The 14,819-nt window shown below is 46.1% G+C and overlaps 1 protein-coding gene and 1 pseudogene across 1 annotated transcript; one reads left to right on the forward strand and one right to left on the reverse strand.

The window, feature by feature from the left end:
• Nucleotides 1-220: 220 nt before the first annotated feature.
• On the reverse strand, nt 221-7,603 carry ZNF774 (zinc finger protein 774). The gene is made up of 4 exons (XM_011947395.1): nt 7,437-7,603; nt 5,051-5,173; nt 2,427-2,533; nt 221-1,661 (listed from the first exon to the last, which is right to left on the reverse strand). The coding sequence occupies exons 2-4, from the start codon at nt 5,152-5,154 to the stop codon at nt 421-423; spliced, it is 1,452 nt and encodes a 483-aa protein (XP_011802785.1). The 5' UTR covers nt 5,155-5,173; nt 7,437-7,603; the 3' UTR covers nt 221-420.
• Nucleotides 7,604-10,335: 2,732 nt separating this feature from the next.
• Nucleotides 10,336-10,689, forward strand: LOC105515579 (annotated as a pseudogene).
• Nucleotides 10,690-14,819: the final 4,130 nt, after the last annotated feature.

The raw sequence follows: 14,819 nt of genomic DNA on the forward strand, positions 1-14,819 counted from the left end.
TAGCTGGGACTACAGGCGCCCGCCACCACGCCTGGCTAAGTTTTTGTATTTTTAGTAGAGACGGGGTTTCACCGTGTTAGCCAGGATGGTCTCAGACTCCTGACCTCAAGTGATCCATCCGCCTTGGCCTCCCAAAAGTGCTGGGATTACAAGCGTGAGCCACCACGCCTGGCTAGCATCAACTATTAAACTCACATTTCCCTAAGCGTCAGTCACACACTGAAGGAATGCCTTTTGTATTCGGACCGTTATTTGGTCCCTTTAAGTTTATCCTCTCTGTTATAACATAGACAAGAAAGAGGGAGGATAGATCAGGGCCTAAATTGAGCCACTGATGCCCAGGTTTTCTCTATTTGGGGTGCTTGAAGACAGTAGCAATGAAAATTCGCAAGGGAGCAGCAGAACACTAAAGACTATTTCCTAAACCAAATGGGTGTTTTGATGGCATAAAAGATGCGCTTTCTGACGGAAGCTCTTGTTACATTTACCACAGTGGAAAGGTTTTTCTCCTGTATGCGTTCTCTGGTGTGTGAGGAAATGGGAACGCTGATTGAAGGTCTTGCCACACTCAGGACATCGATAGGGCCTGTCTCCTAAGTGGATTCTCTGATGGGTAATAAAGTGGGAGCTCTGATTGAAGCTCTTCCCACACTCCCCACATTTGTAGGGTCTTTCTCCTGTGTGGATTCGTTGGTGCTTAATGAGGGCAGAGCTGTCAGTGAATCCTTTCCCACAGTTTTCACACTTAAAAGGTCTCTCACCTGTGTGTGTTCTTTGGTGCGTGACTAAATGTGAGCTCTGACTGAAGCTTTTGTGGCAATCAGGACAACTGAAAGGTCTTTCTCCTGAATGAGTACTCATGTGAGCTACAAAATGAGAACTATCTCTGAAGCCCTTCCCACACTCTGGGCATTTGAAGGGCCGTTCTCCTGTGTGAGTTCGTTGGTGCTTAATCAAATCCGAGCTCTGGCTAAAACTCTCCCCACAGTCATTACACGTGTAAGGCTTCACCCCTGTGTGGGTCCTCTGGTGAGTGATGAAATTTGAGCTTCGACTGAAGCTTTTGTGACATTCCAGGCACATGTAGGGCTTCTCGCCTGTGTGGGTTCTTTGGTGCATAATGAGGTGTGGCTTCCGCCCAAAAGTCTTCCCACACTCTGGGCACTCATAGGGTCTCTCCCCTGTGTGGGTTCTCTGATGCTTGATGAGTGTTGAGCTGTCGCTGAATTTTTTCTCACACCCCTTGCATTGGTAGGGCTTCTCTCCTGTGTGTGTTCTGCGATGGGTGACAAGGTCTGAGCTCTGTTTGAAGCCTTTCCCACACTCAGTGCACGTATAGGGCCTCTCGCCAGTGTGGGTTCTTAGGTGTCTTATGAGATAGGAACTCTGGTTAAAGCTTTTCCCGCATTCTGCACACATAGGCTTCTCTCCTACATATCCATCCAGGAGCTTGTTTAAATCCCTCTCCTGTGAAAAGGGCTCCAGCTGGTCCTCTCCTGGAAGGGTTCCATGTTGCCCTTCTAATTTTAGGCCTTGCTCCCAGTTTCCTCCCCAACTAAGAGTATGAGAAAGATCTTTATTGGTTCTTTCTGAGGATGTTCCACATTGTTCCACTGTTTCAGAAATGTCCTGATTGAGCTTTGCCACCTGATGCTCAAAGTCTGAAAAATTAATGTAAGTAACAGAGAATAAAGTTATCAGTTATCAGGAAGGAATATCAGAAAACAGTGAAAAAGATTAAAATCCCTGTTTCTGTAGCAGATTGCACTTAATTCAACCGGTCTGCTTTTCACTTTGTGAAAAGTTTATTGAGGTTCATTGAGCTGTCAGAACACATGAATTCCTAAACTTTTTAAATTTTAAGATGGCCAGATGAATCTTGATATCCTTCAAGTGAAGACCACATATTGTTAATATTGGGTGGTTTCTTTAGAAGATATTATAGGTTTAGGCCAGGCGTGGTGGCTTACGCCTGTAATCCCAGCACTTTGGAAGGCCGAGGCAGGCAGAGCACTTGAGGTTAGGAGTTCGAGACCAGCCTGGCCAATGTGGTGAAACTCCATCTCTACTAAAAATACAAAAATTAGCTTGGCATGGTGGCGGATGCCTATAGTCCCAGCTACTCAGGAGGCTGAGGCAGGAGAATCACTTGAACCCGGGAGGCGGAGGTTGCTGTGAGCAGAGATTGTGTCACTGCACTCCAGGCTGGGAGACAGAGGGAGACTCCATCTCAAAAAAAAACATAGGTTAGGCAAAAGTGAAATGCTTAGTCAAAATGTAGACTTTATTTAGTCAACTACTGACCATTAAGTCAAATTTAAATGTCTGCTAGTAGGAACAAAATTCTAGGGCGACATTCCAAATTCTTCATCTAAACAAGGCTGAAATGCTAGATTTCCTTCCACTGGGGAGTACTCACATCTCACCTGCGTGGCTTTCCCTCAGGATCTTCCTTGCCTCAAAGTTTTGGAGTGGTAGGACCCATGGCTCTTCTTTCTGCTCCAAATGGGAGATTACACTAGGCCTGGAAATTCTACACAGGAATGTAAACATAGGATGTGAGTCTGAGTCAATCACACAAGGCCTGACCAAAATCCAAGCCCTACTCCCTGCCTAGGTATGAGAGAACACCAGGGAAACTCTAACATGTATTTGGTCTCATTAAAAGTACAGCCATGGTACAGTGATAAAACAGGGTGATTTCCCCAAAAGACTAAGGAAAAAAAAGCCCTTTTCCTCCCATAAAAACAAAACAAACAAACAAAAAAACAGATTCAGTTGACAGAAACTCTGAAGTAAATACAATAACCATTTCTGAAGGCACAAGGCTAAAGTTAAATACGGAGAGGATTTTATCAGAAACAAAGCTGCCATGACCTCACCCTTTGAAAGAATGAAGGAAGTTAACTATAATGTTGGGCTTTAACATTTTCCCAGAATGGCAGCAGTCAAAAAAGCCACGAGAAAAAGATAAACACTTGTTAAGTAGCCTATAAATATATGAAAAATGCTTAACCTCACTATAATCAAAGAAATTCCATTATAACAATGATACACTGAGGCAATATAGTGTAGAGATAATGAGTGCAAACTCAGCATTCACACTGCCTGGGTTTGAGTCATAATCCTGCCTCTTACAAGCTGTGCGGCCTTAAGAAAGTTACTTAAACTCTGTGTCTCGATGTCTTCATCAATAAAATAGGGATAAGAGGCCGGGCGCGGTGACTCACGCCTGTAATCCCAGAACTTTGGGAGCCTGAGGCAGGTGGATCACCTGAGGTCGGGAGTTCGAGACCAGCCTGGCCAACACGGAGAAACCCTGTCTCTACTAAAAATATAAAAATCAGCTGGGCATGGTAGCAGGCGCCTGTAATCCCAGTTACTCTGGAGGCTGAGCAGGAGAATTGCTTGAACCTGGGAGGCGGAGGTTGCAGTCAGCCGAGACCGCACCATTGCACTCCAGTCTGGGCAACAGAGCAAGACTCTGTCTCAAAAAAACAAACAAACAAACAAAATACCTCCAATTACTCTTTCTCAAATATCCTGGCTACCCTTCCTCCTGCTTTACTCTTTTTTTTTTTTTTTTGTGGCAGAGTCTCGCTCTGTCACCCAGGCTGTGTGCTGTGGTGCGATCTCGGCTCACTGCAACCTCTGCCTCCTGGGTTCAAGCGATTCCTGGATAATTTTTTTGTATTTTTAGTAGAGATGGGTTATCTCCGTGTGGGCCAGGTTGGTCTCAAACTCCTGACCTCAAGTGATTCGCTCACTTTGGCCTCCCAAAGTGCTGGGATTACAGGAGAGAGCCACCGCACTCTAATTTTTGTATTTTTAGTAGAGTCGAGGTTTTACCATGTTGGCCAGGCGGGTCTTGAACTCCTGACCTCAAGTGATCCACTGGCCTTGGCCCCCCAAAGTGCTGGGATTAGAGGCGTGAGCCACTGCACCTGGCCTACTTCATCTATTATACAAGTAACGTATACTCATTAAAGAAAAAGACAAGCAAAATGAAAACAAACATCATCCCTAATCCCACCACTGAAGAGTTACTATCCTACCAGCATTTTTCTAAGCATGTATACAATTTTAAAACAAGCACAAAAGGATAATATTGGTATTATACTGTACATTCAGCTGCACATTCTTTCTTCCATGTTGTATCACAAATATATTTTGACAACAATAAATATCTTTCTTTACATCACTTAAAATAACCACCTAGTATTTTGTTTTATGGAATACAATATTATTTTGTTGAAGTCAAACATTAGATTAAACCATATATCTGACTTTTTTTTGAGATGGGGTTTCATCATGTTGGCCAGGCTGGTCTTGAACTCCTGACCTTGTGATCCACCCACCTTGGCCTACCAAAGTGCTGGGATTACAGGCGTGAGCCACTGCGCCCAGCCTGTTTTTAAGTGACAGAAAAAATTACCTGCTTTTCCACAAAGACCTCAAAAGTCTCAAAAGTTAAGTGGCAGAGGTGAGAGTCCAACCCAGGCTGGAAAAGGGGGATAGTAATATATATATCAAAAAGTTTTGATGAGATATTAAAAAGACAATAAATAGCAAAGACGTTTACAAACCATAAAATGCATAAAGACGTAATTCTTTTTCTGCCAAGGAGGCAACAATTAATCTTACAGAGGTCTGGAGCTCTAAGACACCAACATACCAGAGACTACTCAGACCTGGGCCCTTTATCTAAGTCTCAAATTAAAGGAGAGTAGTGGCCAGGCATGGTGGCACCCATAATCCCAGCACTTTGGAAGGCGGAAGCAGTGGATTGCTTGAGCTCAGGAGTTTGAGACCAGCCTGGCCAACATAGCAAAATCCTGTCTCTACTAAAAACACCAAAAATTAGCTGGGCATGGTGGCACATGCCTGTGATCCCAGCTACTCAGGAGGTTGAGGTGGGAGAATTGATTGAGCCCAAGAGGCAAGGGTTGCAGTGAACTGAGATCACGCACTCCAGCCTGGATGACAGAGCGAGACCCCATCTCTAAAAAACAAGATAAATAAATAAAATAAAGGAGAGTAGCATACTTACCCTTTGAAAGCCCATTCTTCTAACTGTGCTGGGTGGCATTCCTGAAGAGGATTCTCTAAGCAGTGTCCAGGTAACCCACTCTTCCCTGAAGTCCCCAGCCACATTATCAAGGGTCATCAGTTCCTAAAGCAAGAGACCTCAATATGCATCAGTAGCTCCCTAGGTATTCTCACCATTGTCTGAAAGCCAAAAAATGGCCATCAGTGTACACAAGCAACCCCCTACACCTGATCAGAATGGTCCTGAGGTAAATTCTGTCAACCACAGAGGGTTGCTTTTCTTAGTCTGTTTTTACATACGTCTTCTCCTAGCCAACTTTCCCATTACTAAGAGAGGCCTAGGCCTCCCAAACACATCGACAGAACCCAGTCTTTTAGATACATTAACTTTTTGAGGAAAAAATTGTCCACGATGAACAAGGTAAACAAAGGAGAGAGTTGGTAGGTACAATTTGATTTCTGGAAAGTTTTGATTCTCCCCAACTTCATTTTCCTCAGCAAACAAGGAAATTGTGGACTTAACTATACTCATATTAGTTATGAGAACAGCTGACTTCTTGGCTTGCAGATTTGGGGTCAACCTCAAGGGACAGATTATGCAGAACCCCAAAGGGAACTGTGTTGGATACCATTCTATTTCAAGATCTTAATGGAGTCAGAAATAAGACCGAAAAAGACATGTTTTTTTTTCAAAAAGACATGGATAGGTTGTAAAAATAAGTGAAAGTCAATGGGGATAAGCACAAAACATAACTCTTAGGGGCTGAAACCAATCATTAATATATTAATAAATTGACAGCAATATCATGAAGAACATTACTTTTTGGAGGATAGTCAGAGTCAACTACTGGATGGATCAGTAATTTATTCAACAATCAATATGTTGCCAGGCATAGGAGTCACAAAGAAATTAAGATAAAGTTTTTTCCCTTAAAAAGTTTCCAATACACCAGCCTCAGCAACATATTGAGACCCATTTCTCTACAAAGAACTTTTAAAAATCAGCCAGGCATGGTGGCATGCTCTTGTGGTCCCAGCTACTCAGGAGGCTGAGGTGGGAGGATCACTTCAGCCCAGGGGTTCAAGGCTGCAGTGAGCTATGATGGCGCCACTGCACTCCATGCACTCCAGCCTAGCAACAGAGTGAGCCCCTGTCTCTCCCTTAAAAAAAAAAAAAAAAAAAAAATTGCAGCCAGCATGACCACCCACTACAAAGAATGTTGAATTTCAGGGGAGGAAGGACCAGACTAGGGTGAAGAAGTTTTACTCTTTCACATCTTTTGTCCCACTACAAAGCACCTATTTACTACTGGAACACAGATACAGACACAGACACACAGACAGACACACACACACACACACACACACTTTTGGGGGAAATATTTATGTATTTACAGACATTATTATTGGTCATTTATAAAGTATTGGGTTTTTAAGGATCTAAAAACCATCTCTCTGGTTTAAAACTTTAACAAACAACAATAATGTAATTAGAAAGTAAAAATGGTAATAACAGTTTTGAGTATCGGTCGGGCGCTGTGGCTCATGACTGTAATTCCAGCACTTTGGGAGGACGAGATGGGCAGATCACCTGGGGTCAGGAGTTCGAGATCAACCTGGCCAACATGGTGAAACCCTGTCTCTACTAAGAATACAAAATTAGCCGGGTGTGGTGGCACACACCTGTAATACCAACTACTCGAGAGGCTGCTGCAGGAGAATCGCTTGAACCCGGGAGGCCAGGACTACAGTGAACGGAGATAGCACCGTTGCATTCCAGCCTGGGCAACAAGAGCGAAATCCCTTCTAAAAAAAAAAAAAAGAAGAAGAAAAAGGAAAAAAAAAAAGAGTTTTTAGTATAATTTTTATTTCTACATTCATTACAAAACACAGCTGCAGGGCCCCCTTGCTGGAGACTTCTTAGCCACGGTTATAGAAACCCTGTTTCCCAGCCCGTCCCTTTCCCCATGCGCAGGTGACCTCCAAGGCCCCACAGCTCTGAGGGGCTGTGACTAAGTGCCACTGTGAGAAGCTCCAGTGCGTTCACCGGGTTTATTAATAGGAACATGACTGCACGCGTGGGGCTGAACCCCGTTCTTCTTCTCGGTGCTGGGGCCCTAACCAGGGTGCGGCGGTCAGAGGGTAGCAGATCAGCTGAAACCCGGGGACCACCATCGAGAAGCAAGAAAACTGATTAAGAGAATGACTTATCTCGACGACGGTATAGAGACCACAGCTACCTCTCCCACACCCCAGCAAGCCCCGGGGGCTCCCAAAGGCCAGCGCTGGAACCCCGCTGAGAAAACGTCTGGGTGGCGGGCGAGCCCCCTCCACGCCCCTCAGCAGCGCGCCGCTGCTGCCGCCGTCTCCCTCCTTGGATCACTCACCGCCCCAGGGCCCAGCCGGGGATGGAGCAGGAAGTGAGTCCTCCACCGCCGAGCCGCACCCGGCCCGCAACCCCGAGGCGGTCCCTCCCAGAACCCGACTGGGATTCGTGACAGGGCTGTGGGGACACAGGTGTGACTCCGGCTTCGACAGCTCGCAGCCGGAAAGTACCGCCCCTGTCCTCTTGCTATTGGCTTTTCAGTTTCCATGGCTAGAATTTTTCTCTGTCCATAGGCTGACAGAGCTATCAATTACCGCCTAGCCTTCTGGGAAACGTAGTCCCGAGCAAGACCTCAAAGGACTCGGAGCCGTGGATGTCCAGTTCCAAGCGTTGAAAAGTGGTAAACCCAATTCCCCAGCTACCGGCCCCCAGGAACCGCCTGTTTGGAGCCGAGGGATCTAAATGCTGTGCCCTCACTGTGGCATCTGCTGATGTGAATCTCCTGGCCTCACCCACCTACCGCGGAGCAGCCTGGTGCCCACCGTGAGGTCTCCCGCGCTCTGGCACCTCGCCCCTCCCCAGCGCAGAGCAGCTCAGCCCTCTGGCCTTTGCAGCCTCTCTTCTGCCCAGTCTTCCACCTCATCCCCGGCCTGCAGGGTGTTTGCGGAGGCTGGGTCTCAGACCAACTCAAACTGGACATAAGAAAGGCCCAGCAGACGCCCTTAGGAGAAAACAGACGTTCCGCATCCTTCCCTTGGCATCAAACTCCCAGGCGCATCCCCTTTCCGTCTGGTTGATAGCCAGAGAAGGCGGGCGTGGGCATCAAGTATTCTGGGAAATGTGATATTGGGCTTCAAACTGGGGAGGCTCCTGAGTCTCATGTGAAAGCCAGTGGTCACTTTGGGTCGGCCCCTAGCTAAAAAATAATAACGTCTTTCCTTAAAGTGAAGAAAATGTGCCTGTCTACTCCGTTTGTTGATTCAGTGCAATTTAGAAAAAGAAAGAACATTTTGTGATGTACTATAAAACGCTTAGAATTGCCAGCCATAGAGTTAATGTTGAAGATCCCTTTGATGCTAATTCCACCATTCCTTCAACAAAAATAGGGTGCATTTCCCAGTGGATATTTATTGGGAACATTCTATACTCAAGATCGTTCTGGGAACTGTGGTTACTCGGGAATCATACATAACCATTACCTTCATGAAGTTCACAGGCCAAAAGGGGAGATAAACCCTAAAAGGTATCAAAATCCTAAGTAATATTTTGTCTTCATTTTTTTCATATAGCCAGTTGCATCTTCGTTATTTTGCTACAATTGTAGTCATCTGCAAGATAACTACATTGCATTTTCAGAAACTCTGTCGACTGTGAACAAATATCTAGTTAGCAGAGGTAGTTAGATGTAGTTAGATTTAGTCAGATGAAAATAAGGAAAATGGAAATCCCAGAGGAGCTCAGTAACAAAGGAATGCCCAGGAAACCTAGGGATTGCCAGGCCTTCTGTAACTGGAACAGAGTTCAGGACCTGGAGAACTAAAGGCATCTTCAGCCCCTCGGTAAGTCTTTCTAGCATTTTGCCATCAGGGAGATCATGAAGATTACTCTTCAATCTGGGACTGGAGTGGGGAGATGAATGAAGAGTCACAGAATCTGGCTGGTGGCTATCCCCTGTCACTCTCTCCAGCTTCTGTTTCTTCTGCCTTACCTTGTTCTCTCAGCGGTTTGTTCACAATGATCAGGTGTGTGGGGAGTGATAGAAAGGAAGTTTGGTCTCATGACAAGAGCAGTCAGTGCAGGAAACCAATTATGTACCCGCAATGGCCACCTGAAGAGACTATCATACCTGTTGGGGGTTGCGTGCTAAAGGGCGTGACCAAGAGGAGGCATAGAGGAGCGAGGAAAAACTGTGAAAGGACTTCAAGGAGCATGAAAACAGAGAAAGACTTCAGCAATTAATAGAACTGAATTTATTTTATTTTATTTATTTTATTTTTTGAGACTGAGTCTTGCCCTGTCGCCCAGGCTGGACTACAATGGCGTGACTGCAGCTCACTGCAACCTCCGCCTCCTGGGTTCAAGCAATTCTCCTGCCTCAGCCTCCCAAGTAGCTAGGATTACAAGCGTGCACCACCACGCCGGCTAATTTTTTGTATCTTTAGTAGAGACGGGTTTTCACCATGTTGGCAAGGCTGGTCCCGAACTCCTGACCTCAGGCCTGCCTCAGCCTCCCAAAGTGCTGCGGTTACAGGCGTGAGCCATCGCACCCGGCCAGAACTTATTTATTTATTTATTTATTTATTTATTTTTGAGATGGAGTTCGGCTCTGTCGCCCAGGCTGGAGTGCAGTGACTGGATCTCAGCTCACTGCAAGCTCCGCCTCCCGGGTTCACGCCATTCTCCTGCCTCAGCCTCCCGAGTAGCTGGGACTACAGGCGCCTGCCACCTCGCCCTGCTGGTTTTTTTTTTTTTTTTTTTAGTAGAGACGGGGTTTGCACCGTGTTAGCCAGGATGGTCTCGATCTCCTGACCTCATGATCCGCCCGTCTCGGCCTCTCAAAGTGCTGGGATTACAGGCTTGAGCCACCGCGCCCGGCTCAGAACTGATTTTTTTTAAAAGAGAGATTCTATCATTGTCTGTTGCTGTGTAACAAATTATCCCCAAATTTATTGGGTTGAAAAACCAAATATTTGGTTTTTGTGCTCCCAGCTGTTCGGAAAAGCCGCCAGTATTTCTCCACCTGGCTTTCCTCTACCTCCAGGCAGGAGCACCTGAGGTCCCCCTCCCACCCCACCTTCCGCCCGCCCGCCCGCACACTCGGACCAGCGCTGTTGACCCAGAAGCAGACATTTCTGCCCCTATTCTGAGCATACGTCAGCGGAGGGAGCGGGACGCGGCCTGCGGTCAGCGGCGAAGAAGGCAGGCCTTGCGCGGGGATCTCGGAAGCCATGTGATTCATCATGAAGTTCCAGTACAAGGAGGACCATCCCTTTGAGTATCGGAAAAGCGAAGCAGAAAATATCTGGAAGAAATATCTGGACAGGGTCCCTGTGATTGTAGAGAAGGCTCCAAAAGCCAGGGTGCCTGATCTGGGCAAGAGGAAGTACCTAGTGCCCTCCGACCTTACCAATGGCCAGTTCTAATTCTTAATCCGGAAGAGAATCCACCTGAGACCTGAGGACGCCTTATTCTTCTTTGTCAACAACACAATCCCTCCCACTAGTGCTACCGTGGGCCAACTGTATGAGGACAGTCATGAGGAAGATGATTTTCTGTATGTGGCCTACAGTAATGAGAGTGTCTATGGGAAATGAGTGGTTGGAAGCCCAGCAGATGGAAGCATCTGGACTTGGGGGTAGGGGAGGGGTGTATGCGCGACTTGGGGAAAAAGAGGGCGGCTCCCACCGCGAGGAGACAGAAGGTGAAGACATCTAGAAACTACACTACACACACCGTCATCACATTTTCACATGCTCAATTGATATTTTTTGCTGCTTCCTCAGCTCAGGGAGAAAGCTTATCAGGACAGAGCTGTTGCATTGGCTTTGGTAGAGGAATGGGGATGATGTAATTTTACAGCATTCCTGAGATTTAATTTTTGTGCAATTTCATGGAAGGGTCAGGAGGTGGACAAGTTGGGGTCAGAGATGATGGCAGTCCAGCAGCAACTCCCTGTACTCCCTTCTCTTTGGGCAGAGATTCTATTTTTGACAGTTGCACAAGACAGGTAGGGAAAGGGGACTTGTGGTAGTGGACCACACCTGGGAACCAAAAAAGACCCACTGTAATTGATGCATCGTGGCCCCTGATCTTCCCTGTCCCACACTTCTTTTCTCCCATCCCAGTTACAATCTCACAAACATCACAGTGCCACCCCAGGGGTGGCAGTAGACATCAACCCAGAAATTTAGACAGGGATCTCTTATTTTTGGAAAATAGGGGTTAGGCATGAGGGTGGTTATGATTAAGAAGACAGTTTTGTTATTAAATAGCATTAAACTGGAATTGACAGAGTGTTGAGCATCTCTGTCTAAACTGTTCTTTCTCTCTGGTGCTCCTTCTATCACCCCTACCTTGGAATTTAACAAGCTTCAGGCATTTCCAATTGCAGAATAAAACCACTCCTAGCATCTTCTCTAGTATTTTCCATGTATCAGGACAGAGATGTCTTATGTAGGGAAGGGGCAGGTATGAAGTAAGGTAGATTATCTACACCTCTCACTCATTCAGGATTCTTGCTGCCATGCCACTGTCCCTTCAGTCTCACACTCACAGAAATACTATGTGATGGCCAGCTGCTTCCCTTCTTGGTTATCCACTGCAGCTACTAGTTAGAAAGGTTTGCAGGGATGACTTTTAGTAAATCATGGGAATTTTACTGATTTATTGATTTGTTATCACTTTTAGGGTTTTTGAGGTGGGAGTGGGGAGCAGGAATTGCACTCAGACATGACATTTCCATTCATCTCTGCAAATGAAAAGGATTCTTCCTCTTGGGGGAAATCTGTGTGTCAGTTCTGTCAGCTGCAAGTTCTTGTGTAATGAAGTCAATGCCATCAGGCCAAGGAAATAAAATAATTGCTTACCTTAAAAAACAAAACAAAACATGTGCCAGGTGCAGTGGATTATGCCTATAATCCCACACTTTGGGAAGCTGAGGCAGGAGGATTGCTTGAGCCCAGGAGTTCAAGACCAGCCTGGGCAACATAGCAAGGCCTCATCTCTACTAAAAATCAAAAAATCAGCTGGGCTTGGTGATGCGTACCTGTAGTCTCGGCTACCTGGGAGACTGAGGTAAGAGGATCACTTGAGCCTGGGGAGACTGAGGCTGCAGTAAGCCAGGATGGCACCACTGCACTCTAGCCTGGAAGACAGAGTGAAACCCTGTCTCAAAAAAAATTATTTTATTTCTGTTGATTAAGAATCTGGAACAGCCTAGGTGAGTATCTCTGAAGGTCTCTCACAAAGTTGCAGTCTAGACACTGGCTGGGACTACAGTCATCTGAAGGCTCGACTGGGGCCAGACGATCTGCTTGCTCCCAGTCTCCCTCATGTGACTGTTTCCTCACCTGTAGCTTCTCCTCCCAGTGTGTCAGCTGGCTTCCCCAGGGTGAGTGATTAAGATAGAAAGAAGCAGAAGCTGCAATCTAACCTTGGAAGTGATAGACCATCATTTCTGCTGTACTCTTTTGGTCACACAGACCAATCCTGGTACAGTGTGGGAGGGGACTACACAAAGGTGTGAATACTTAGAGGCAAGGATCATAGTGGGTGTATTAGTCAGGGTTCTGCAGAGAGACAGAACCAATAGGATATATAGATACAGAGAATCAGGGAAGCCAGTAGTGTGAGTCCGTTTAAGTTCAAAGGCCCAAGAACTTGAGGGGCTGCTGGTGCAAGTCCTGAAGTCTGAAGGCTGAAGAACCTGGAGTTCTAATGTCTGAGATCAAGAGAAGGGTGTCCTAGCTCAGAAGAAAGAGAGAGAAAATTCGCCTTTCATCTGTCCTTTTGCACTATCTGGGCTCTCAGCTGACTGGATGGTATCATCTACCCTGGGTGAGGGCAGATCTTCCTTATAAGTCTACTGATTTAAATGCCGATCTCTTCCAAACACACTTACAGACATAACCCTAAATAATGCTTTCTCAGCTATCTGGATATTCCTTAATCTAGTCAAGTTGACACCTAAAACTTTTTTTTAGAGACAGGGTCTCACTCTGTTACCCAGGCTTCCATGCAGTGGTGTGATCATAGCTCACTGCAGCCTCAAACTCCCAGGTTCAAGTGATCCTCCCACCTCAGCCTCCCAAGCAGCTAGGACTACAGGCATGTGCTACTGCACCTGGCAAATTTTAAAATTTTTTGTAGAGAGGAGGTCTTGCTATGTTGCTGAGGCTGGTCTTGAACTCCTGGGCTCAAGTGAGCCTCCTGCCTCAGTCTCCCGAAGTGCTGGGATTACAGGCTTGAACCACCACACCCAACTGACACCTAAAATTAACCATCATAGGGGGCCACCTTGGAGGCTGACTACCACAGGGACTACAGAGGACTTTAGGACATTGTCCTTGATGTACTGTGTCATGCTCCTATGACAGCTCTTTAAGGAAACTTACAGTAAAGATCTCTATGTATGGGGAACGCAGGAGATGATCCCATTACTCAAACTAGGAGCCTTAGAGACTTCTGCAACCCTTCATGCTACATAGGATCGAAGTCTTGGGTACTACCTCTTACCTTCTTGCTACCCAATTCAGCTATGAATGCCAGTTCTACTCTGTTGCAACCACCGAATGTTGGCTCTAGGATGCTCTATGGGTCAGTTTCCTTCAAAACCTCAAAAAAGAAGTAGGCTACAGGGTCCCTTATTTCAGCTTCCCTTCAACCTCTCTGGGGTTCCTATCATTACCCTTCCCTACCTTTCCCATTGATGTTAATTTCCCTGGCCTACCTTTAATCATGCAAGGCTGTCAAGAAGTGTATTTATTGGGAACTGCACTTGTCCATATGCAAGACAAACTTGACTACTGTGGTTTATCCAAATCAGGGATTATTTTTCTCACGTATCAAGAAGTCGAGAAAGGCTGGTTGCAGTGGCTTGCACCTGTAATCCCAGCAATCTGGGAGGCCGAAGTGGTGGGTCACTTGAGGCCAGGAGATTGAGATCAGCCTGGACAACATGGCAAAACCCTGTCTCTACTAAAAATACAAAAAAGTCAGCTGGCCATGGTGGCGCATGCCTGTAATCCCAGCTACTCAGGAGGCTGAGGCATGAGAATCGCTTGAACCTGGGAGGTAGAGGTTGCAGGGAGCCGAGATTGTGCCACTGCACTCCAGTCTGGATGACAGAGAGAGACTCTGTCTCAGAAAAAAAAAAAATCTAGAAATTACTAATACATGTCTAGTGAAGCAACTCCAGGATGCTGTCAAGGACCTGGGTGTTCTCTGTCTTCCTGCTCTGTCAACCTTGGTGGGTGGCTCTTGTCCTCATGGTCACTTCCAGTCATCATGGCTGTATTCCAGAATAGAATATTGCTCTGTCATTAAATGTTATTATCACTGAAATTATGTCATAGAACATAGACAAATGAAAGATGTAAAAATGTATGTGGCAAAACACATGTGAAATATGATTCCATTTGCATCTGGTGAATATCTGTCACTTGTCTACCAGCACACTATCTTTCTAGGGGAAATAGCACCTGATTTTTCTTTACAGAACAGCACCCCATGCATAGTTCAGATGGGAGCTGCCATTTGCTTACTCGATCCTTCCTCTCCATCACAGGGTCTGGTTTGAACGTGAGCACTCAACCCAAACCAAGCTGATGGCAGAACTGTGCTATCTGGCCCAAAATGATTTGTCAAGAAGAGCACAGATGACTCATGCTGAGCCTATCAGGGACCTTTCCTGGGACTTTGTAAGCTGGAACCAAAGGAAAAGGAC

This window comes from Colobus angolensis, unplaced genomic scaffold, assembly GCF_000951035.1.
Source record: "Colobus angolensis palliatus isolate OR3802 unplaced genomic scaffold, Cang.pa_1.0 Scaffold264, whole genome shotgun sequence".
Classification (NCBI taxonomy): domain Eukaryota; kingdom Metazoa; phylum Chordata; class Mammalia; order Primates; family Cercopithecidae; genus Colobus; species Colobus angolensis.